General features: G+C 40.4%; 1 protein-coding gene across 4 annotated transcripts in view; it reads right to left on the reverse strand.

Annotated features, from left to right (window-relative positions):
- edil3a (EGF-like repeats and discoidin I-like domains 3a) overlaps positions 1 to 25990 on the reverse strand; it is a 269201-nt gene that overhangs the window by 36696 nt on the left and 206515 nt on the right. For all 4 annotated transcript variants that reach the window (XM_029677442.2, XM_029677441.2, XM_029677443.2 and 1 more), the window contains 2 exons: positions 25062 to 25206; positions 24645 to 24829 (listed from right to left, as the gene is read on the reverse strand). In XM_029677442.2, the coding sequence (XP_029533302.1) occupies positions 24645 to 24829; positions 25062 to 25206 (330 nt within the window). The remainder of the gene's footprint in view (positions 1 to 24644; positions 24830 to 25061; positions 25207 to 25990) is intronic.

Genomic DNA, 25990 nt, shown 5'->3' on the forward strand with positions numbered 1-25990 from the left:
CTCTCTCTCCCTTCAGGTGGTCCACCTACCCTGTGGCCGACATGGTTTCTGTATGGACAGTGGAGAGGACATGGATGTCTCGTTTGTCATGCCACTCTACTGCCAGCTGTTGACATTTCTTATTTTGTATAACGGTTTATTAAGGATGGCAGTAGCATTGTTGATGAAATGCAGTCATCGCAGCAGAACTAGGAAGCAGTCTTGGGAAAAGAGGGTGGAAAAGAAGGGAGTTGCAAACATAGGAACTGTGCTCCAGTATTCTCTTAGGGAGTTCTTCTTTACTATCTCCACTGTCACCAGGAAGGTATGCATTTCACTAATTGTGGTTGTCCCCCCCACTCCTGGCTCTCTCTTCTCCTGTAGCTCCCAGGCATAGCGATTAGTCTTTATTATGTCTACCACCAGCCCCTCTGTCAGAAACAACTTGAAGCACTCTGCCTCAGATGGAAATGGTAAGGGGCGTTGCACCCCAGACTGGGACTCATCAAAGCAAACAGCAGGGCCAGGAGGGGTGAAATGGCTGTCAGCCTTCCAGCTACCACAGAACCCCTGTACTTCATCCATTGTCTGTCTGCCTCCATCACCACCAGCATCGTCAAAGGGAAAAGGGACTTTGTCAGTGGACAAGGGTTCCTCAGATTCAGGGTTCTCAATGGCTGGAGGGCAGCTCCTCACTGTCACTGTCAGAATCTGATTACTGACTTCCAGACCCATTGTCAGAATTTTTAAAACATCTCCAGAATTTCCGCATTTGTGAGTTGTCTCCTTTTGAAAGACATTGCTAATGCTACATGCATAAACAAAAACACTGAATGGCTCAGAGTGAGAGGTTATGCGATTGACTGCCTGCACGCGCCATTTCTAGCAATAAATCACTATCAGAAAATGTTTTGTGTGGTAATTATTGATATATTTACTGTTTTACTCACGGTGATAAATCATGCATTCCGATTCTTACATAGATTGTAATGGGCACATATTATGTGTGTAAAATAATTTTTTGAAGGTTGCACTGATTATGATGAGCTAAGCTAATTCCAGCTATGTGTGGAGCCATGTTTGTTGACATACAATGCATTCTGGGTTTCACATAATCGTCTGTCGGACTAAAGATGCTATAACAAAATGAGATGAGTAAGGGTTCACTCCTTTTTTGAGAACTTCAGGAAGTGAATGGTGGGATGTGAATGATGGTGGACACACCCCTTTAACATGCATCATATAAACAGACCAAACTCATCTAGTCTTCTCTTATTATTTTTGGTTTCTGTGAGGATAAAAAGCAGGTGGCGCATAGAGAAACTAATCATCGTAGAATTACTTTTGATTTCTAGAAATTGTTTTACTCAATTACTTCGATCAACGGTAAGCTCACCCATGATGTGATTAATTATAAATAGTAATTTCTATTAGCTAATTCATATTATAGTTTGTCAGCGAGAGTTATACAAATATGACTGCTTGTGTTGCGTCAATCTTTCCTCAGTTAGCGCTAGGAAAAATATAGCCTACATTTGTCCGGTTTGTATGATTGTGTTATGCTGTAGATACTTCTGTGAATGTCTGAACAATGTATCCAAAAATAAACTGCTAACATTCTGGACATAACTTTGTAAGGACTGTGTTTTTTCCAAAATGTTCCTGAAAAAAGTGTTGCCAGCTCAAATGCTGATTGTTGCGTCATTCGATACTGGCCGTTCTAACTAAGCGTTCTAAATAAGCTTTCTAATCACACGGGGGCGTGATGGTACGCTTCAGGGACCACTGTAGAATGATCAAACCCGTGTGATGGTATGTTTGAACGATCTAGAGTGTAGCCTGTTTGCCAGATAGCCAGTGGAGCGAAAGGATAAGACATACCATATAAAAACACACGTCACAGCACAGGGGTAACCAAACCAATAATTCATCATAAAATAATAACGATTTGAGTGACTAATAAGCAACCAACAATAAAGAATCCAGTCATCAACAAATTATTTGCAATAATCTTTATTATTATTATTATTATTATTATTATTATTATTATTATTATGATTATTGTTAAATCCCATGTATCCTGTGCAGAGGAGAAGGGTCACAGTCTGGTTTCAGTCAACAGACAGGGTTGGACATCCATGAGATAGGGAGGAGTGAGGAATGTGGGCTGAGGTCAGATGAAGTAAAGAGGAACAGTACTATGACTAACACACATAGGACGCAGGGCCATGACTACACCAATGAGAGGATGCACTTGAGTTCCTACCTAGTAACAGAGATGTATTGGCTGTTTAGAAGTGCAAGGAGTTGACTCCGCCCAGTAGAGTGTATAACTATATGTACTTGTGCAAACATGTCTTTGTTTTTGCAGCTGTTTTGCAGCTGTAGTATGTAGTTTTTCAACTCATTGCCATTCCAATATACAGTGTCTGTGGGGTCATTTTCCTGAGGCTTCCACTAGATATCAACAGTCTTTAGAACCTTGTTTGATGCTTCTACTGTGAAGGGGGGCCGAATGAGAGATACCCTCTCTGAGCCAGGTGTCTGGCAGATTGCCACGAGCTCGTGGAGCACGGTCATGTGAAAGTTAGCTTGTGCTCCATTGCTTTTCTACAGACAAAGGAATTCGCAGGTTGGAACATTATTGAAGATTTATGCTAAAAACATCCTAAAGATTGATTCTATACTTTGTTTGACTTGTTTCTACGACCTGTAATATACATTTTTTGACTTTTCATCCGACCTTTCGGCTGGACTTGCACGCCCGTTTGGTTTTGACCAAACACCCTAACAAAAGGAGGTATTTGGACATAAATGATTAACTTTATCGAACAAATCAAACATTTAATTTGGAACTGGGATTCCTGGGAGTGCATTCTGATGAGGATCATCAAAGGTAAGTGAATATTTATAATGCTATTTCTGACTAATGTTGACTCCACAACATGGTGGATATCTCTTTGGCTGTTTTGGTCTCTGAGCGCCATACTCAGATTATTGCATGTTGTGCTTTTTCTGTCATAGCGGTTGCATTAAGGAGACGTTTATCTAATGTTCCATGTATAATAGTTGTATCTTTTATCAATGTTTATTATGAGTATTTCTGTAAATTGATGTGGCTCTCTGCAAAATAACAGCATGTTTTTTTTTTTGGAACATAATACGCCAATGTAAAATGAGATTTTTGGATATAAATATGCACCTTATCAAACAAAAAATACATGTGTTGTGTAACATGAAGTCCTATAAGTGTCATCTGATGAAGATCATCAAAGGTTAGTGATTAATTTTATCTATATTTCTGCTTTTTGTGACTCCTCTCTTTGGCTGGAAAAATGGCTGTGTTTTTCTGTGACTTGATGGTGACCTAACATAATAGTTTGTGGTGCTTTAGCTGTAAAGGCTTTTTGAAATCAGACACTGTGGCTGGAGTAAAGAGAATTGTATCTTTAAAATGGTGTAAAATACTTGTATGCTTGAGGAATTTTAATTATGAGATTTTTGTTGGTTTGAATTTCGCGCCATGCACTTTCACTGGCTGTTGGCGGGGTGGGACGCTACCATCCCAAATATCCCAGGGCGGTTAATTAACCTAAACAACATTTAGAATCTCCTTGCTGCCACACATCTACATTTTAAAAAGTCTAATAAATCCATGCAATATAGCCTACACCATCACAATAAATACATTATTTATTTTAGAAACTCATAAGAACTCTAAAGAAATATGATATGAAGAAAATGTGGCCAGACTCTTTACTCTTTGTAGTGTGTGAAACAACACAATGTCTTGCGCGTACCTCCTATGTATTTCAGAATATATACTCTCCATTATGTTAGGCCCTGATCTGGCTATGCCATCTGGCTGTGGGCTACACTACTTCATTTAGCAGACATGATTTGCTTAGAATTTCATGGCATTATTTTAGATCATTTTATAGTATGAAGAATACAATTGAACAGAGCTGAATAAAATAAAATAAATATTTTCTCCAAACGATTTGAGGGAGTGAGCACATGCGACTGTTCTGTCTGGATCGGTTAACAAAATAACAGGTAACCCTATATGCTTAATTTAGAGTAAATAATGTAACTTTAGTTATGATACAAATGTTGGGATATATGTGTTGATGTTTAACCCTTGTACGGTGTGTGTGTGTCTGACTCTCGTACCTTGGCATGCTGCATCTATATAAACTCAACAAAAAAATGTAATGTCCTCACTGTCAACTGCATTTCATTTCAGCAAACTTAACATGTGTAAATATTTGTATGAACATAACAAGATTCAACAACTGAGACACAAACTGAACAAGTTCCACAAACATGTGACTAACACAAATGGAATAATATGTCCCTGAACAAAGGGGGGTAAAAATCAAAAGTAACAGTCAGTATCTGATGTGGCCACCAGCTGCATTACATACGGCAGTGCATCTCCTCCTCATAGACTGCACCATATTTGCCAGTTATTGCTGTGAGATGTTACCCCACTCTTCCACCACCTGCAAGTTCCTGGACATTTCTGGGGGGAATGGCCTTAGTCCTTACTCTCCGATCCAACAGGTCCCAGACGTGCTCAATGGGAATGAGATCCGGGCTCTTTGCTTGCCATGGCAGAACTCTGACATTCCTGTCTTGTAGGAAATCACACACAGAACGAGCAGTATGGCTGGTGGCATTGTCATGCTGGAGGGTCAGGTCAGGATGAGCCTGTAGGAAGGGTACATGAGGGAGAGGATGTCTTCCCTGTAACATACAGCGTTGAGATTGCCTTCAATGACAACAAGCTTAGTCCGATGATGCTGTGACACACCGCCCCAGACCCTGACGGACCCTCCACCTCCAAATCGATCCCGCTCCAGAGTACAGGCCTCGGTGTAATGCTCATTATTTCGACAATAAACACGAATCCGACCATCACCCCTGGTGAGACAAAACCGTGACTCGTCAGTGAAGAGCGCTTTTTGCCAGTCCTTTCTGGGCCAGCGATGAGGGGTTTGTGCCCATATGTAACGTTTGTTGCCAGTGATGTCTGTTGAGGACCTGCCTTACAACAGGCCTACAAGCCCTCAGTCCAGCCACTCTCAGCCTATTGCGGACAGTCTGAATACTGATGGAGGGATTGTGTGCTTCTACATCTGCATTGCTTGCTATTTGGGGTTTTAGGCTGGGTTTCTGTACAGCACTTTGAGATATCAGCTGATGTACGAAGGGCTATATAAATACATTTGATTTGATTTGTGCATTCCTGGTGTAACTCGGACAGTTGTTGTTGCCATCCTGTACCTGTCCCGCAGGTGTGATGTTCGGATGTACCGATCCTGTGCAGATGTTGTTACACGTGGTCTGCCACTGTGAGGACGATCAACTGTCCATCCTGTAGCCCTGTCTTAGGCGTCTCACAGTACGGATATTGCAATTCATTGCCCTGGCCACATCTGCAGTCCTCATGCCTCCTTGCAGCATGCCTAAGGCACGTTCACGTAGGTGAGCAGGGACCCTGGACATCTTTCTTTTGGTGTTTTTCAGAATCAGTAGAAAGGCCTCTTTAGTGTCATATGTTGTCATAACTGTGACGTTAATTGCCTACCGTCTGTAAGCTGTTCGTGTCTACAGGTGCATCTTCTTTAATTGTTTATGGCTAATTGAACAAGCATGGGAAGCAGTTTTTAAACTCTTTACAATGAAGATCTGTGAAATTATTTGAATTTTTGTGAATTATGTTTGAAAAACAGGTTCCTGAAAAATTGACATTTCTTTTTTTGGTGAGTGAGATGTTAGTAAAAAGTGTTTTCATCGTTCTAGATTGCAGCCGGTAGTGGCAAGGAGAGGTGCTACGATGTGTGTGGACCCAAGAAGGATAGGAAGACACAGTACACATGCATCAAGTGCAATAAATACATTAGCAACACACACACACACAGTAAAACTCTGTCCCTCATGTGGTGTGTAGGCCGGCCTTAATTTGTGTTCAATGGGGCTCATTCATCATCTCTATAAAATACTGTATGTAAAATGTGTCACTCCAATTTGTTCAGTTCAAAGAAATAAACATCAATACTGATGAAAACCTTGTTTCATTTATATTTGTCAAAGAAAAACATGTGTTATATCACCCATGTCTTGATTAAATTGAAATGTACGTATTATAATATATATATATTTTTTAACAAATAGCGCTTTTTTTGATAAATGTGATCTAGCAGAGGTAAATGGCAAATATTAACCATATATGCTGTCTATATTGCAATTGATATAAGTCAACATCTACGTATTTTTACATAAATTGTTAATATTTGAAAAACCCAATGATGTTGTGGGTCCACGAACATTGGGTGAATAACAAAAATGTGAACACCACACAAGCGGGTCTTCAACAGTAAAACTAAACTGATTTGATAGACAAATCAGTGAGGACAGGAAGCAGTGGAACAAGCTATTTAATGTCATAATTAGGATTAAAACAGGAGAGTAAGTCTGAAACCGACTATGTCCGACAGGCGAGATACACTCACAGGGAGGGAAAGAGGTTCATGGTTTTCAATGTCAGGTTTTGCAGAGGCCTGCCTGTCAGACTTTCTACTGGCTCAGTCATTTTGAGAGTAGTTAGTAGTGGATGTGCAGAAACAAATTTGGAGGCAAACAAAATCTGAGGATCTCTGTAGTGAAGACATACAAGAGGAGAGCTAGGAAGCCAATGCATTTGATTGAACAAAGATACACTTGTCTGCATTAGTTTATGGGTGCTTGTCATTAGATAACCCAATAGCTCCAGCCCTATCAGTAAGACTGATTGTTCACAGGCTGTCTTGTTCTTTTGGCACAAACGCAAGGGTCACCACTATCTCAGATCAACTCCCCATCTTGTAACAGCCATACTGTTATTCTTTTCGTACTCATAGTTTTAGGAATCCTAATGTCAACAATCCTAATGTCTGCTCAGGGACTACACCCTTTTCTTGTCATGTTTAATGTCAAGACAATTTCTTTCACTGGGGAAATAAATCAAGACACCCGACCCTATTTTACTCTCCCAAATGCGTTGTTGCATGTAGCCAATGTTATAAAGTGAAGGACACACCTTCTAATGGAATGTGCTCACAGTGCAGTCTCTCACTACAGCCACACCAGGCATGGGCTATCTGTTGTGAGGGCTGTTATGATACATTCTTCTGGTTAATCTGTTCATATGCAAACCAGGGGCCACGTATAGCCACACCCCTAACACTTTTAAGGGGAAAGACGGGAACTAAAACCTATAAATAAAAAGCTGATGTTCATTTTATCACAACGAATACAGAACCAAGCAATAGAATTGGCATACAGATGATCTGCTTAATCAACACTCAATACATCTACAACATATCTGCAGTCAACATCATCACAGAAAGACAAGCAATAATAGGACAGAAATACTTGAATCGAGTAATCACTCAAGAGAACCGTACAAGAAGCACAAACGGGCTACAGAAACACCACTACCAACCATGCTGCAGATGTCAAAGCCAGACTGAAACCTACATTGAATCAACACAACACCCTATCCTTAACATAACCACACCAAGCCAAACATAACTGACTCCAACCACACATGATCATCTTTTCCTCTTGTTAATTATTTTGTATTTAGTTTTCTCTGTTTATCCAGCTAAACTTCTATTTTAGATAGGCTAGTACCTATCTTTAATTTGCCTACTTTACATTTACTTAACTTACTATAAATATCTTAAACGTGCTTTGTATTCCATTTAGTATCTAACTGTTTGATATTTAAAGCTGCAATATCTAACTTTTTGGCTATCCGACCAAATTCACATAGAAATGAGAGATATAGATATGTCATTCTCATGGAAAGCAAGTGTAAGAAGCGGCATACCTTTTCTATGTGTGCCATTTCTATGCATCCCATGCTTATGTGTCGTTGTTTGTGTTTTTTACTTTCGGTTTTGTACAACAGCTTCAAACAACTGAAAATACAATATGGTTGGATATTGAAAATATATTATTAATATATTTCACAGGGATTTAGATGGTATATATCCTTCCCCCATTGCTTGTTTTGTCACATGAACTGAAATTAGGCCAGGCTGAACTCAATGCTCCCCAGCAGCTCTGAAGCCACATCCATCTGCCCCACAGAGACCTGACTCCCTGGTCCTAAGGAGAAGCAAGGACCACAGCCAATCGCTAAGATTTATTCTGACCCCTTAGAGGGAATAACAACACCGTTCTCCCCAGCATTCCTCAAGCCACTTACACTTACTCCACAAAGACCTTGCTCCCAGATTGCAAGGTAGAGGGATTCAGGCCACAACCCATCCCTAAGACCACCCTACAGCAGATACAAACCCCATGGGCACCAACAAAATGCCCAGACGTCCCTCTTCTTCCCTGGTCACAAGGAAGAGGCAGCGGCACAGCCACACCCCTCTGAAATCCTATTGGGATCACCACAATGCAGTCATAATCCACTACCTGATGGGTTAACTCCAGAGGAACACAACTTCCAGTGCCAAGTGAGTAAGGGAGAGATCCATATGAACTCTGTGCTGCTGTTCCGTGGTCTCGTATCTCATGAGAATCAGTGTTGGTGCCAGACCACCAACTGGGATGGCGGCAGGGGCAAGTGGGCACTGCCAAACAACGTTAAGAACTTTATCCTGCACATGTGTGCCCAGAGGTTCCCTAAGATGCTGCAGGGAAATGTGATAGGTCACTATGCATTCATTAAGAGGAAATTTCAAGACATTCAGAGGTGTCAAAGGAATGCCATGCCTGGAGTGGCGGGTTTTCCTGAAGAAATGAATGGCGACCCAGAATAGAACAATATAGACTGATGAAGAGCAGAAGAAAAAAAGAAAAACACATGCGCTAAGTTTCTGTACTGTTTGGCAGTCTACTGAAAAATAAAATGGTTGCCTGAATGAAAACATCATTTTGAGCTTTTTTTTTGGGGGGGGGGGGGGTTCTCAGCATTATTATCTAATTTCAACTACTATCAATGTAGAACATCCAACAAGGGTATCAGGAGAGTCAATGAATGTTGAACATTTGCATGATCATCGTAGAGTAGGTAGTTCACATGGGAAAACAATGGAACTAGGATACAGCTAACTAACTCAATAGCTACAAGAAGGGCCATTTGAAAGTCACAAGGTAAGTCAACCATCTGGCTCACCCATACTAAGCACAACACTTGTTTGGTCTCCTCAAGATAAAGACACACACAGTGCCAGTCAAAATGTTGGACACACCTACTCATTCAAGGGTTTTTCTTTATTTTTTACTATTTTCTACATTGTAGAATAATAGTGAAGACATCAAAACTATGAAATAGCACATATGGAATCATGTAGAACCAAATCATGTTAACCAAATGAAAATATATTTGAGATTCTTCAAAGTAGCCACCCTTTGCCTTGATGACAGCTTTGCACACTATTGGCATTATCTCAACCAGCTTTATGAGGTAGTCAACTGGAATGCATTTCAATTTATTTACAGGTGTGCCTTGTTAAATTTATTTCATTCTTAATGCGTTTGAGCCAATCAGTTGGGTTGTGACAAGGTATGAGTTGTATACAGAAGACAGCTCTATTTGGTAAAAGACCAAGTCCATATTACGGCAAGAACAGCTCAAATAAGCAAAGAGAAAATACAGTGCATCATTACTTTAAGACATGAAGGTCAGTCAATTCAGAAATTGTCAAGAACATTGAAAGTTTCTTCAAGTGCAGTCGCAAAAACCAAGCATTATGATAAAACTGGCTCTCATGAGGACCGCCACAGGAAAAGAAGACCCAGAGTTACCTCTGCTGCAGATGATGAGTTCAGTAGTAGAGTTACCAGCCTCAGACATTGCAGTCCAAATAAATGCTTCTCAGAGTAACAGTAACAGACACATCTCAACATCAACTGTTCAGAGGAGACTGCGTGAATCAGGGTTTCATGGTCGAATTGCCGCAAAGAAACCACTACTAAAGGACACCAATAATAAGAAGAGACTTGCTTGGGCCAAGAAACATTAGACCGGTGGAGATCTGTCCTTTGGTCTGATGAGTCCAAATTTTGAGATTTTTGGTTCCATCCGCTGTGTCTTTGTGAGAAGTAGAGTAGGTGAACTGATGCTCTCCGCAAGTGTGGTTCCCACCATGAAACATGGAGGAGGTGGTGTGATGGCGTGGGGGTTCTTTGCTGGTGACATTGTCTCTGATTTATTTAGAGTTCAATGCACACTTAACCAGCATGGCTACCACAGCATTCAGCAGCGATATGCCATCCCATCTGGTTTGCGCTTAGTGGGACTATCATTTGTTTTTTAAAAGGAAAACGACCCAAAACACCTCCAGGTTGTATAAGGGCTATTTGACCAGAAGGAAAGTGATGAAATGCTGCATCAGATGACCTGGCCTCCACAATCACCCGACCTGAACCCATTTGAGATGGTTTGGGATGAGTTGGACTGCAGAGAGAAAGGAAATGCAGCCAACAAGTGCTCAGCATATGTGGGAACTCCTTCAAGACTGTTAGAAAAGCATTCCTCGTGAAGCTGGTTGAGAGAATGCCAAGAGTGTGCAAAGCTGTTGTCAAGGCAATGGGTGGCTACTTTTCAGTTTTTATGTCTTTACTATTATTCTACAAAGTAGAAAATAGCAAAAATAAAAACCCTTGAATGAGTAGGTGTGTACAAACTTTAGACTGGTACTGTAGGTCACAATATCAACATTTCGTTACAATGACTGGTTCATTCGTTGGATGAGAGCAGGTTCAGTCTCTTGCAAGACAAAATCTAGTCTGGCGTGTTTGCACTCAGTAAAGTACATATTCTTTGCTGCTCCTGCACTGCAGTTGTGTTGAATCATTTGAATAACTTAATGTGTCATTAAGTCTGATTAATTCCATTAATCTATCAAGTTTAAAGTCATCCAGTAATGTCACTGGGAATCAATTATTCACCATGACAACTGGTGCAGAAAAGACATTGAACTGTCAGTACCAGGCATCAGCACGCATATGTACATCCATTCATACACATCACACATATTCATACACTATACTACACACACATACACAAAAACAAACACATCAGTGTTCCCATACGTACATCAATACTTCCTATGACATAGACACTAATGTGAGTTGAAAACATCAATGTTTCTATTTCTTTTCCTTGCCAAAGGTCTAGTAAGTCATTGATTTTTTTATAGCTTCCTCCAATTCCTTTCCCTGCTCCTGTAGGCACAGCATGCAACATCAAACGACAAATTTCCCACTATCCACAGCAATAAATTCAACTGAGCTTCATGGCCTGTCTGGGGCCAGTCTAACTACCTGTCTTGTCTCCTGCCCATGAACTTTTCATTATCATAAGTTGACTATGGCACTACAATACAATAAGGAGAGAATTGAGACATTGATTCTGTATGTGTGCCATTCAGAGGGTGAATGGACAAGACAAAATATTTAAGTGCCTTTGAACAGGATATGGTAGTAGGGGCCAGGCACACGGGTTTGAGCGTGTCAAGAACTGTATGTCTGCTAGGTTTTTCACGCTCAACAGTTTCCCATGTGTATCAAGACTGGTCCACCACCCAAATGACATCCAGCCATCTTGACTGTTGGAAGCATTGGAGTCAAAATGGACCAACATCCCTGTATAGCGCTTTCAACACCTTCTAGAGCCCATGTTCTGAGGACAAAAGGGGGTGCAGCTCAATTTTGGGAAGGTGTTCCTAATGTTTTGTTTACTAAGTGTATAAGCGACCGTTGAGTGCTGAGTCTTTGCTTAATGCCCTGTCTGGAGTCGTCAGAGACAATCAGTTACCTTAAAATAACCACAATTAGGATGACACATTGCTGAAGTGTGACATGACCGGACTGTTTTTGGGCGGTACTTTATCTATGCAAGGACGCAGGTGAAAGCTGGTTTGCAACATGATGAGCGGACAGGAGATGATAATAGGATAGTTTCACAAGGTTTCACAAGGCTAGTCACATACTCAGTTATCTGGACACGTACAATTAAAATGTCATATTACAAACCAAAGATAACAGGACTAGAGGAGGACAGATTCACAGGCACAGTGCAAGAGTTGTGGGTGTTGCTTTCAGGAGTAGTTATGGAAAAGTTTTTTTGAATTTGGGTTATGAGGTTCTGATGGATAAATTAGGTGAGACATGATGCTTGAAAATTCAAGTTGTGGGTACAACGCCGGCTCTGACGCTTGTCAGACGTGGCAGGACTTGCAAACTATCACGGTTTACAAATGGAAACCCGGCCACCAACTGCCCAGTGACGCGAGCCTATCAGACAAGCTAAATTCCTTCTATGCTCGCTTTGTGGCAAGTAGCACTGAACCATGCAAGAGAGCAGCAGTTGTTCCAGATGCCTCTGTGATCTTGCTCTCCGTAGCCAATGTGAGTAAAACCTTTAAACAAATAAACATTCACAAGGCCGCAGGGCCAAACAGATTACCAGGGCAGATTACTCAGATCATGCGCTGACCAGCTGGCAAGTGTCTTCACCAACATTTTCAACCTCTCTCTGACTCAGGCTGTAATACCTATATATTTCAAGCAGACCCCAAGAACGCCAAGCTAACATGTCTAAATAGCACTCACATCTGTAGCCATGAAATACTTTGAAGGGCTGGTCATGGCTCACATCAACAGAATGTGAGCCATGACCATGGACCCACTCCAATTCACATACCGCCCCATAGATGACACAATCTCTATTGCACTTCACTAAACACCTCCCTCTGCAGCTGAATCCTGGACATTGTGTTAACAGGATTACAAGATGATGTTATATTTATGAACCAAATGGTTGTTATATTTCATAGAGTTAACTGAGAAGATTATTTTGAAGCTTGGGCTGGCAACTGATTAAGTGATGGCTTGGTGATAAAAAGCCTACAGCTGGCATTCCATAGATCAGATGTAGTGGGTGTAACCGAGATAGAGAGAGCCTGGAGGAACAGAACAAAGACCTCAGTATTCTTAATTATCCTGGTGTAACGGATGTGAAATGGCTAGCTAGTTAGCGGTGTTCGCGCTAAATAGCGTTTCAATCGGTGACGTCACTTGCTCTGAGACCTTGAAGTAATAGTTCCCCTTGCTCTGCAAGGGCCGCGGCTTTTGTGGAGCGATGGGTATCGATACTTCGTGGGTGACTGTTGTTGATGTGTGCAGAGGGCCCCTGGTTCGCGCCCGGGTATTGGCGAGGGGACGGTTTGAAGTTATACTGTTACATTGATGCTGTTGACCCGGATCAGTGGTTGCTGCGGAAAAGGAGGAGGTCAAAAGGGGAGTGAGTGTAACGGATGTGAAATGGCTAGCTAGTTAGCGGTGTTTGCGCTAAATAGCGTTTCAATCGGTGACGTCACTTGCTCTGAGACCTTGAAGTAGTAGTTCCCCTTGCTCTGCAAGGGCCGCGGCTTTTGTGGAGCGATGGGTAACGATGCTTCGTGGGTGACTGTTGTTGATGTGTGCAGAGGGTCCCTGGTTCACGCCCGGGTATGGGCGAGGGGACGGTTTAAAGTTATACTGTTATACTGGCTACTCGGAGACAACACAAGAGGCAGATGACCACAAGATGAACCCAATCTATATGGGTGGGGGTTTTGAACCAGCTATGACTGAAAAATCTTGGTGTAAGGTACAGTGGGGCAAAAAAGTATTTAGTCAGCCACCAATTGTGCAAGTTCTCCCACTTAAAAAGATGAGAGAGGCCTGTAATTTTCATCATAGGTACACTTCAACTATGACAGACAAAATTAGAAAAAAAATCCAGAAAATCACATTGTAGGATTTTTTATGAATTTATTTGCAAATTATGGTGGAAAATAAGTATTTGGTAACCTACAAACAAGCAAGATTTCTGGCTCTCACAGACCTGTAACTTCTTCTTTAAGAGGCTCCTCTGTCCTTCACTCGTTACCTGTATTAATGGCACCTGTTTGAACTTGTTATCAGTATAAAAGACACCTGTCCACAACCTCAAACAGTCACACTCCAAACTCCACTATGGCCAAGACCAAAGAGCTGCCAAAGGACACCAGAAACAAAATTGTAGACCTGCACCAGGCTGGGAAGACTGAATCTGCAATAGGTAAGCAGCTTGGTTTGAGGAAGTCAACTGTGGGAGCAATTATTAGGAAATGGCAGACATACAAGACCACTGATAATCTCCCTCGATCTGGGGACAAAATGATCACAAGAACGGCGAGCAAAAATCCCAGAACCACACTAAGGGACCATAAAATCGCGCAACATTTCAGCGCCCTGCTACTCATGCCAGGAATATAGTATATGCATATGATTAGTATGTGTGGATAGAAAACACTCTGACGTTTATAAAACTGGTTAAATCACGGCTGTGTCTATAACAGAACGTGCGTTTCATCGAAAAGTGCAGGAAAATCTGATCACTGAAAATGGGAAAATATATCCATGCGCCACTTCAACCCATTGTTAAACGTGACCCACATTAAATGGGGCCGAGGTTGCAATACCTACAGCTTCCACACGATGTCAACAGTCTTGTCATTTGCCTATGATTTGTTTCTTGGTCAAACGGACACGAGGCAGCGCAGTTCTTCCGGTCTCCGACCGGATATTTTGGTTGAGATTTACCCGGACATTATTTCCAGACGTACAGCTATAGAATATACATCGCCTCGTGATCAATTTGATCGCTTATTAACGTTTACTAATACCTTAAGTTGCATTACAAAAGTATTTCGAAGTGTTTTGTGAAAGTTTATTGTCGACTTTTTTAATTTTAAAAAATGACGTTACGTTATAAAACGCTATTTTTTTCCTTGATCACACAGTCTTCATAGATCGATATCTAGGCTATATATGGACCGATTTAACCTCTTCAGTCGACCCTCTACTTTTTTGAACATTCTGTTAAAAATCGCGCAACATTTCAGCGCCCTGCTACTCATGCCAGGAATATAGTATATGCATTTGCTTAGTCTGTGTGGATAGAAAACACTCAGACGTTTAAAAAACTGGTTAAATCACTGCTGTGGCTTTACCAGAACGGCATTTACATCGAAAAGCACAGGAAAAACTGATCACTGAAAATGGGGAAAATATATCCATGCGCTACTTGAACCCATTGATAAACGTGAACCACAATTAATTGACTGAGGTTGCAGTGCCTACAGCTTCCACAGGGTGTCTAGAGTCTTGTCATTTCTCCTTCGAGTTTTTTCTTGGTCAAACACATACAGGACACCGTATCTAATCCGGTCTAGGACCGGATATTTTCGTTGAGTTTCTAGCCGGACATTTTTCCAGACGGACAGCTAATGATCTTTACATCGCCTCCTGATGAATTTTATCGCTTATTAACGTTTACTAATACCGAAAGTTGCATTACAAACGTATTTCGAAGTGTTTTGTGAAAGTTTATCGTCGACTTTTTGAATTTTAAAAAATGACGTTACGTTTTGAAACAATGTTTTTTTCGTTTATCACACAGTCTACATATAACGATATCTAGGCTTTATATGGACCGATTTAATCGAAATAAAGACCCAAATAGTGTTTATGGGACATCTAGGAGTGCCAACAAAGAAGATGGTGAAAGGTAATGAATGTTTTCTATTTTATTGTGCGGTTTGTGTAACGCCGAAATGCTAATTATTTTGTTTACGTCCCCTGTGGGTCTTTTGGGGTGTTGCATGCTATCAGATAATAGCTTCTCATGCTTTCGCCGAAAAGCATTTTAAAAATCTGACTTGTTGCCTGGATTCACAACGAGTGTAGCTTTAATTCGATACCCTGCATGTGTATTTTAATGAACTTTTGAGTTTTAACTAATACTATTAGCATTTAGCGTAGCGCATTTGCATTTCCAGAGCTCTAGTTGGGACGCAAGCGTCCCGGGTAGAAGCAACAGGTTAATCGAAAAAAAGACCCAATAGTGATGTTTATGGGACATCTAGGAGTGCCAACAAAGAAGATGGTCAAAGGTAATGAATGTTTTATATTTTATTTGTGCGTTTTGAGTAGCGCCGACTATGCTAATTATTTTGTTTACGTCCCCTGCGGGTCTTTTGGGGTGTTACATGCTATCAGATAATAGCTTCTCATGCTTTCGCCGAAAAGCATTTTAAAAATCTGACTTGTTGCCTGTATTCACAACGAGTGTAGCTTTAATTAAGTACCCTGCATGTGTATTTTAATGAACGTTTGAGTTTTAACGAGTGCTATTAGCATTTAGCGTAGCGCATTTGCATTTCCAGATGTCTAGATGGGACGCCTGCGTGTCAGGTAGGAGCAAGAGGTTAAGCCAGTACATGTCCAGGCCCATCTGAAGTTTGCTAGAGAGCATTTGGATGATCCAGAAGAAGATTGGGAGAATGTCATATGGTCAGATGAAACCAAAATATGACTTTTTGGTAAAAACTCAACTCGTCGTGTTTGGAGGACAAAGAATGCTGAGTTGCATCCAAAGAACACCATACCTACTGTGAAGCATGGGGGTGGAAACATCATGCTTTGGGGCTGTTTTTCTGCAAAGGGACCAGGACGACTGATCCGTGTAAAGGAAAGAATGAATGGGGCCATGTATCGTGAGATTTTGAGTGCAAAACTCCTTCCATCAGCAAGGGCATTGAAGATGAAACGTGGCTGGGTCTTTCAGTATGACAATGATCCCAAACACACCGCCCGGGCAACGAAGGAGTGGCTTCGTAAGAAGCATTTCAAGGTCCTGGAGTGGCCTAGCCAGTCTCCAGATCTCAAACCCATAGAAAATCTTTGGAGGGAGTTGAAAGTCTGTGTTGCCCAGCAACAGCCCCAAAACATGACTCTAGAGGAGATTTGCATGGAGGAATGGGCCAAAATACCAGCAACAGTGTGTGAAAACATTGTGAAGACATACAGAAAACGTTTGTCATTGTCATTTGTCACTCTGTCATTGCCAACAAAGGGTATATAACAAAGTATTGAGATCAACTTTTGTTATTGACCAAATACTTATTTTCCACCAAAATGTGCAAATAAATTCATTAAAAAATCCTACATTGTGATTTTCTGGATTTTTTTTCCTCATTTTGTCTGTCATAGTTGAAGTGTACCTATGATGAAAATTACAGGCCTCTCTCATCTTTTTAAGTGGGAGAAATTGCACAATTGGTGGCTGACTAAATACTTTTTTGCCCCACTGTATTTGGCTTAGGTGTATGTAAACTTCTGACTTCAACTGTATCAACCTCAATTACCTCATACCTCTGCACATCGACTCGGTACGTGTACCCAATGTATAGATGACCCTCGTGAAAATATATTCAAAGTATTTTTCCACCAACATGTTACTGTGCCAATGCACCAAACAACCTAGTAACAAAGTATGCCGACTTCAGGCATTAAAATAAAATGGCTTGTTTGTTCAACATCACAATAATAGACCATGGCAATCTCATCAAACAGAAAATGTATCCCTCCATACTAGGTCCGATCCCATTTTGGTCAGCTGAGATTTCTTTAGTTGATCATTCTTAAGTATATACATTTTTTCATGGTGCACAGGACACCCATCTGATTTGAGACTGTCTCAGTGGACTAATCCATTGCTGAGGCCACAGGGATAGGACAGGCCATCCCTCTAAGACATGTGCTACTGAAATTGTATATGGTTGTATTATGTAAGAACAACAAAACCTATTCCCATCGGGAGACTGAAAAAATGTGTCATGGGTCCTCAGATCCTCAAAAGTTTCTAAAGCTGCGTAACCAAGAGCACTGGTTGCATCACTGCCTGGTATGGAAACTGCTCGGCCGCCGAACGCAAAGCACTACAGATGGTAGTGCGTACGGCCCAGTACATCACTGGGGCAAAGCTTCCTGCCATCCAGGACCTCTATACCAGGCAGTGTCAGAAGAAGGCCCCTTTGCTACCGCATGGCAAGTGGTACCGGAGTGCCAAGTCTAGGTCCAAGAGGCTTCTAAACAGCTTCTACCCCCAAGCCATAAGACTCCTGAACATCTAATCAAATCGCTACCCAGACTATTTGCATTGCCCCCCCCCCCTCCCACCCATTACACTTCTGCTACTCTCTGTTGTTGTCATCTATGCATAGTCACTTTAATAACTCTACCTACATGTACACTACTGTTCAAAAGTTTGGGGTCAGTGCACTTATAGTATCAGACATGCTCAGTGCATATAGTTGATTTGATTAAAACACATAGGATATGTCTATACACTACCGTTCAAAAGTTTGGGGTCACTTAGAAATGTCCTTGTTTTTGAAAGAAAAGCACATTTTGTCCATTAAAATAACATCAAATTGATCAGAAATACAGTGTAGACATTGTTAATGTTGTAAATAACTATTGTAGCTGGAAAGGGCAGATTTTTAATGGAACATCTACATAGGCGTACAGAGGCCCATTATCAGCAACCATCACTCCTGTGTTCCAATGGCACGTTGTGTTAACTAATCCAAGTTTATCATTTTAAAAGGCTAATTGATCATTAGAAAACCCTTTTGTAATTACGTTAGCACAGCTGAAAACTGTTGTTCTGATAAAGAACCAATAAAACTGAACTTCTTAGGGATAGCCCTCTTTTTTTCAATTTTCATCTAAAATGACATACCCAAATCTAACTGCCTGTAGCTCAAGCCCTGAAGCAAGGATATGAATATTCTTGGTACCATTCGAAAGGAAACACTTTGAAGGTTGTGGAAATGTGAATTGAATGTAGGAGAATATAACACATATAACGCATTTGGCAAATAGTGAAGGATACATTTGCATTCATATGACATTTTTCTGCAAGAATATTGTCAAATCTGTATACTTGGATTTTGATTTAGCTTTTCCAGTATTAGTAGCCATATTATAAGTTCAACATTTGCAAAACAACCAGATTTCATATCTTATTGTTGTCCAAAAGTGAAAGGCATGCTGTTGTACAAGGTTAGTAGCTACATTTTGTGACAGATACAGGGTTTCCGGATACTACCGTAAAGCCCAGCTCATTGGCTATCTAGCTAGCTTTGTTTGACCCCGAATGGTGCTTCTTTGACAAAGTTAGAGTCGTTCAAGTGAAGACCGCCCGTGTCATCGGCATGCCATGAAGGGTTCGCTCTCTGACCAAATATAGTGTCCTATAGGATATACTACACCCCTAATGAAATAGTGAAGTCTTGTTACCTTTTAATATCTCTGAGGAATAGCTACGAATGTCATTTGACTCGCTGAAACAATGTTTAGGGTGAGATTTTCACAGATTCCTTTCTTTGCAAATTAAACGAGTGGAAATACAAAATCGATTGTGCATGCTATATGGACCTTTTTAGGATATGAAAAAGGATTTTATCTAGCAAAACAACACTTCATGTTATCTCTGTGACCCTCTGTTAAACCAGAGCAAGATTTCAGAATGTAAGTACACATTTCACCTTCAGAGGTGAATTTATCAATTAAGTAGATAATTAATATAATTGGGCCTGATGTGACTGTTTTTAGTCTTTGCGGTAATAAAGGCTTTGCTGTGAGGAGGCAGAGTCATTATATCATTTGTTTTGGTATTGTCCATATGTAGCTCGGTTTTGGTCACAGGTCCAGGAATGGCTGAAGAATTGCAACATTTGCCTATAACTAATGCTACAGATAGCAATACTGAGTGATTTGAAAAGCCATAGTCAATCAATCAATAATATAATTATTATTTTAACAAATTTTTTTTTTTTTAATTTACAATCTGTAGAATCTATGAGAATAGGAAGGTTCAATTATTTTGAGAAGCATCACAGCACAGTTGAAAAATATATGGTGAAATGAAATCCGAAATGGATGATGTTGAGAGATAGATGGGAGGGGTTGAATGGAGCTGAAGGGTGGGACTAAACAATGTAAAGCATACGGTATCTATAAAATGTATATAGATTCGGAACTTCGGTGAAATAGCATAGTTACAAATAGAAATCAAACTGGATGGACATCAGAAATAGAGGAAGGACTAAGAACAAACAAGCGAGAACTATTGTAAAGTAGACTGTCTGTAAAATGTGTATAAGATGTATAAATTGAAGGTAAAAGCAGAAGTGTTTATTAGTTTACTCCAATTGGGGGATCGGCGGTAGGGTTTGCGGGGAATAATAATAAAGGTATATTCTTTTAAAAAGTATGTATGTCTATATAGGTATGTATACATGTGTATATGTATACATGCGTATATGGTTTATATATATTTACCAAAAATACATGGGGGATTGGAAATTATGCAGACAATTACATTGGAAGCAACATTCTTTCCGCAATATTAAGCTCTAAAAAATAAAAAATAAAGGCTTTACATTTTTGTTGTTGATTATAACAGACTCTATGGTAGACTTATCATTTATATAATGTTGTTTACACTGTTCCAAATGGTCAGATGTTTTTTTATATTGTAAGCTTCAACAACTAAGTAAAATATATTCCATATTGGACTTCCCCTTTTCCTCCTGAGCAACCAGCAAACATTCCCCCATTTCAAATACATTTTTCACATCCTCCGCATCCATTATGCTGTCACATGTGTAACAGTGTTGGAGTTTGTTATAACACATTTCTTGATGTGTTGATGAAATGCTATAGGTCAGGCCCTATTGGTCACGTGCATGTGATCCATACATGTGTCACTTAAAGAGAGCAAGGGTTGGGGGAATAAGGAATGTTTTTCCTTAACAAATGAGGGATCTCGGTAAAATAACTTTTCAGTGAGAGAGAAAACAAGTAAGAATCAAAACATGACTGTGATTCTGTTGCAGCTTCAGCGCTACGGACATCATGATAAACACTGTTGCTATGGTATGGTCCTTGGTCGCTGCAGCAGGGAGGAGAGAGAGAGAACGTGCGTGCAGGCACTCACTGTCTTTTTTTTTTACACAGTCGGGCTCCCTCTTGAGTAATTTAGGTCTTAATCATTTCATCAAACAGTGTGCTTAACATATCAGACATGCTCAGTGCATATACAGTTATTTTATTAAAACACATACTGTATGGTGTTTTTATAGGCATATGGAAATATACATGTTTTAAAATTTGATTGGTGGAAAGAACAGACATCTCTCGGTCAACCAAAATGGGGACAGCCTTATTTCCTACCTTGTAGGCTTGCCCAGTATCAAAGGCTTGGCACTAAACTCCTCCGTGTGCTAAATATTACAATCGCCAAATGTCATTAAACTTTTTGGTGTTTTGTAACACATGAGAAAAAATACAGTAGACAGTTTCTGTCAGAAGTGATTGATGAGTTTGTCCTGTGTCCTGTGGTTGACCTGTTAATGACATCCTCTCCAGATGTTCAGTGTATGATTATGTAACTTGATACTTCAACTAAACAGCTGCACTAAAACACGTTTGCAATGATTGATGTGTTGTGAGCTTGTTGAAATTAAGGAAACGTGTTTGAAGTAAAATCTGTTTGAAGCAAAAGTATTTTCTGGGGAGGCCTGAGTTTGAACTCTTTGAATAGTTGAAACAGTTGAGCATTTTTGTAGTGAACTTATGGAGCTGCTGTGTAGTGAGATTGTGACCCTATGTAGAATGAAATGGAAAAAGTAATTTCCGGTTGGTCTGCCTCAGTATAAGTAAGTCTTAGACTTACTTAGACCTAGTCCTGTGAACACTACGAGTGACAAGAAACCTCGAGAGATAAATCACAGAAAACTACAGTAAAAAATGTCTCCTGCTCCAATTATAGGTGTATTGTGTCCTTCATGTCTGGGGTGAAAATGACATAACCATCAATGCCATTCTTTGTAATCTACCTGATTAGTTTTAATGGTGTGATTGATATGAGTGAAGGCCATAATGGTTACATTTTCCAAACGGACAATTCAACAGTGAAGATGTTCTCACACAGCTGCCTTAACACCCCTTTTCAGTCAATTTTTTTTGAGTTTTTCTCCTGCGTTTCACATGAGAAAATGGCTTAAGCTAAGTCTTGCTCTATGTCAGATTGAACAGGCCCTGAGTGGAACATCACTGCATGGGTACGCATTGAAAGAGGAAGTCTTCGGATGAGATTATTTGAAAGCCATACGATTCTCTTCAGTAAGCGTATAGTCCAGACTCCTAAGTGTACATTTTAGGTTATTGAATTCAGAACAACGCAAATGCCACCAAATCTGATTGTTCTTATGTATTTCCATAAGTCAACAACTTTCTGCCTGTCTTTAGCTTCAGGTTGCGAGATTGGTTTAAGATGCTTGATATGATGAGGTTTTTCCACCATCGTGAACATTTACGAAGATGGTCCCATCTCAACATCAACCATTCAGAGGAGACTGCATGAATCAGGCCTTCATTGTCGAATTGTTGCAAAGGAACCACTACTAAAGGACACCAATAATAAGAAGAGACTTGCTTGGACCAAGAAACACGATCAATTGAAATTAGCCGGTAGAAATCTGTCCTTTGGTCTGATGAGTCCAAAATTAGTGTCTTTCTGAGATGCAGCCGCCGTGTTTTTGTGAGACGCAGACTAGGTGAATGGATGATCTCCGCATGTGTGCTTCCCAGCATGAAGCATGGAGGAGGAGGTGTGATGCTGTGAGGGTGCTTTTCTGGTGACACTGTCTCTGATTTATTTAGAATTCAAGGCACATTTAACCAGCTTGGCTACCACACCATCTTGCAGCGAAATGCCATCCCATCTGGTTTACACTTAGTGGGACTATCATTTGTTTTTCAACAGGACAATGACCCAAAACACATTTCCAGGCTGTGTATGGGCTATTTGACCAAGGAGAGTGATGGAGTGCTGCATCAGATGACGTGGCCTCCACAATCACCCGAGCTCAGTTGGACCGCAGATTGAAGGAAAAGCAGCCAACAAGTGCTCAGCATATGTGGGAACTCCTTCAAGACTGTTGGAAAAACATTCCTCATGAAGCTGGTTGTGAGAATCCCAAGAGTGTGCAAAGCTGTCATCTAGGCAAAGGGTGGTTACTATGAAGAATTATATTTTGAATTGTTTAACGCTTTTTTTGGTTACTACATGATTCCATATGTGTTAATTCATACTGTAGTTTTGATCTATTCACTATTATTCTACAATGTAGAAAATAGTGGAAATAAAGAAAAACCCTTGAATGAGTAGGTGTGTCCAAACTTTTGACTGCTACTGTATACAATTGCAGAGATACAAACACACCTCAGATATACACAAACAAATACAAAAAAAACTCCAGATGAGCATGAGGGGGGAGTACAAATCTTACAAGCTTGTTTGGCTGGTCTGTAGCTTATTATTTGGATGTTTGACGCTGCTGGTGAACCATGATGAGCAGGGATAAATCAAAATGAAACTGGGCTTTAGGAGAGTCTATAGTTAGGTTTCCATCCAATTGGCGACAGATTATCATGTGAATGTGCATTTTAGTTATCTTCAGGGAAATTTGGTGCCAGACAATGGGACCATGAAGATTTAAATTTACCGGACATTTGAGTAATTCACTAGACATCCATATGCCTTCAGATCCGACCTGGCTTAGCCAGCACCATCAATAAATTAGGGATATTGGCCAAATGAACAACTGACAAAAACACTATTCTTTGGGTTTCAACGTGTAACATATGTAAAACTTTATAGCCTACTTTTAATGTTTTTTTAGGCTAATAATTGTCTACCTCAAGGTTCAGCTGTCAAGAGATTTGAGCACTCAATGTATGAGGGCATTGTATGCATCATAGGCCTATAGGCTTAGTTGTCCACTGTATGATATTAATATATATACATATAAAAACAATATATATATATATATAACCTATATAAAGGAAGAGACGCTAAGGCCTAACCCCAGAGAGATAGAAACCTTTGAATAAAACATTCAAATCACAGGGCTTTTGCACCGTTATTCAAATTACATTTTTACTGCAGCCTAAAATAGAATTTTGTACTGGCTTGAAAACAGTAATTAATTATTCAATTGCATTGTGGTGTTGTAGGCTCGTCTTGGTAGGATCATTTTAGTGTCCCTAAACAACATCAATAGGAGAGCTTTATAGAGCTGTCTTTACTGTTCTTTCATGCGTAATGATGAATGTGGCCTCCGCTGCCAATCAGCTATTCCTATTGAAAATGTATGCAGCTTGAATGTTTGTATGATTGCTAGTTAGCTTATTTCGTATTTCTTATTAAGAAATTATATAGTAAAACCTGCAACTGTTGAATGTGAACGAAGGGGGAAAAAACTCACTATACCCTCCCCTGTGCCCAAGAAAAAAAATAAAAAAAACCCTCCCCAAAGCAAAAAAAATAAGTTTGCCAACCCTCCTCTTTTTTGGACCCCCCCCAATCTGTCCCTTACTCATTGTGTATTTATTCCTTGTTGTTTTTATTATTACTATTTCTATATTTTTTCCTCTCTGCATTGTTTATGAAGCATGCGACAAATACAATTGGATTTGAATTGATCCCTTTTATGGACCAGAAGCACTGAATATAATACAGTATGTCATAAGTTCCTTTACGCAAGTTTCTGCCCCACAAAAATAAGTTATTAATTTGGGCCAGGAGTTTTTCATGACAATGTGACTAGGCTATTACTGCAGTCCTCTGTTTTTCCTGGTCATGTGGCCCGGGGAGAAACTCATGTTCCTATGTTTCCTTAGACAGGGGAAGAAGGGGAGTAGCTTCCTACCTGTAGCCACTGGGATTGGTCACTGTGTCCAGACGTCCAGGCATTGACCTTGCCCTGTTTGTCAAGACGGGCCTTGCCGGGCTCCCAGGTGAACATGTCCATGTTGAGTGTTCTAAAGAGGCTGGACGCTGTGACCTGGTAGTCCTGGATGTGGCCAGACTTCATCCCCATGGGCTCAGAGCAGCCTGGAGAAACAAACTAGTTACTGGACACAGTCCTTTTTACAAAGGCAGAAATCCTAAAATACTCCATTTTATTATACTCAATGGTGCCCACTATTGTAATTATTGAGTAATACAGAAACTTCCTAGATTCTGATCTGAAAGGCAACTTCTACCTACAGCTTTGAACCTCTAGTCATGATTGTGTTTGAACCCATAATGTTTACGGTCAAGACTTTATAGAACTGGGACCCACCTGTGAGCTCACAGCCAAGCAGCTCCATGCGCAGGGTGCAGTGTCTCCTACAGACCTGGGGGTAGATGCGCACGTACTGTGCTTCAATGGGAGGGGTGAAGGAGTTGGCAGAAGGAGCGTTGTTCTCCACATTTCCACGGAATATCTGAGTAGGGAAATTATATGAGAGACAAAGGGTTAAAATGGGATTAGAAGGGGGGATAAATTTGTTTATCTGTCAATGCAAGAGTCTCTCGCAGTGTCTCTAGTGTCTATTCGCCCCTCAACAAATTGCTGCCATTCAAGGTCAATTAGCTAGAATTATAAGAAAAATGAGATGGGTATTTATAAGCAATTACACGGTCATACTGTATAGACTGTTTTAAAAAACTACCCCAGAAAGAACTTATATAGTGTTTCAAAGAGCCCTCTGAGGTAGAAGTCTTCACGGATTCACCAGTATGGATCCAGATTTCAAAATACACGTATCAGGTATGTGCAATGTTAACTGACTTGTCCGAGGAACTCATACAGATCAGAAAGCAGCTTCTGCAGTAGAGAGAGAGAGAGAGAGCGAGAGAGAAATATATTGTATCATTTATGCTGCTATCCTTTGCTTTTCACGAGAGTGGCGCGTGTAGCTTTTATTTGTTGTTGGCCAATCCTAAATCAACAAAGCGGCAATAGGATACAGTAATGAGACTCCATGTGGGACTAAAGTTAGGAGATATCTTAATCAATGGAAGATGGAACTAAAATTATAGGCTACAACGACCAAGGGCCAACAGGTATACTGCTACTTTATATTCTGAATGGAGTTGTTGTTTGTAATTGCTGGATGAGAACGTGCATGCAGCCTCAATTAGCCAACCAAGCTAGCTATCTTAACTAGCTTCTCCCAGTTTGATGCAGTCAAGACAGGCACCTACTACGTAATCATATTGGATGAT

The sequence above is a fragment of the Oncorhynchus nerka genome, linkage group LG13, assembly GCF_034236695.1.
Source record: "Oncorhynchus nerka isolate Pitt River linkage group LG13, Oner_Uvic_2.0, whole genome shotgun sequence".
Classification (NCBI taxonomy): Eukaryota; Metazoa; Chordata; class Actinopteri; order Salmoniformes; family Salmonidae; genus Oncorhynchus; species Oncorhynchus nerka.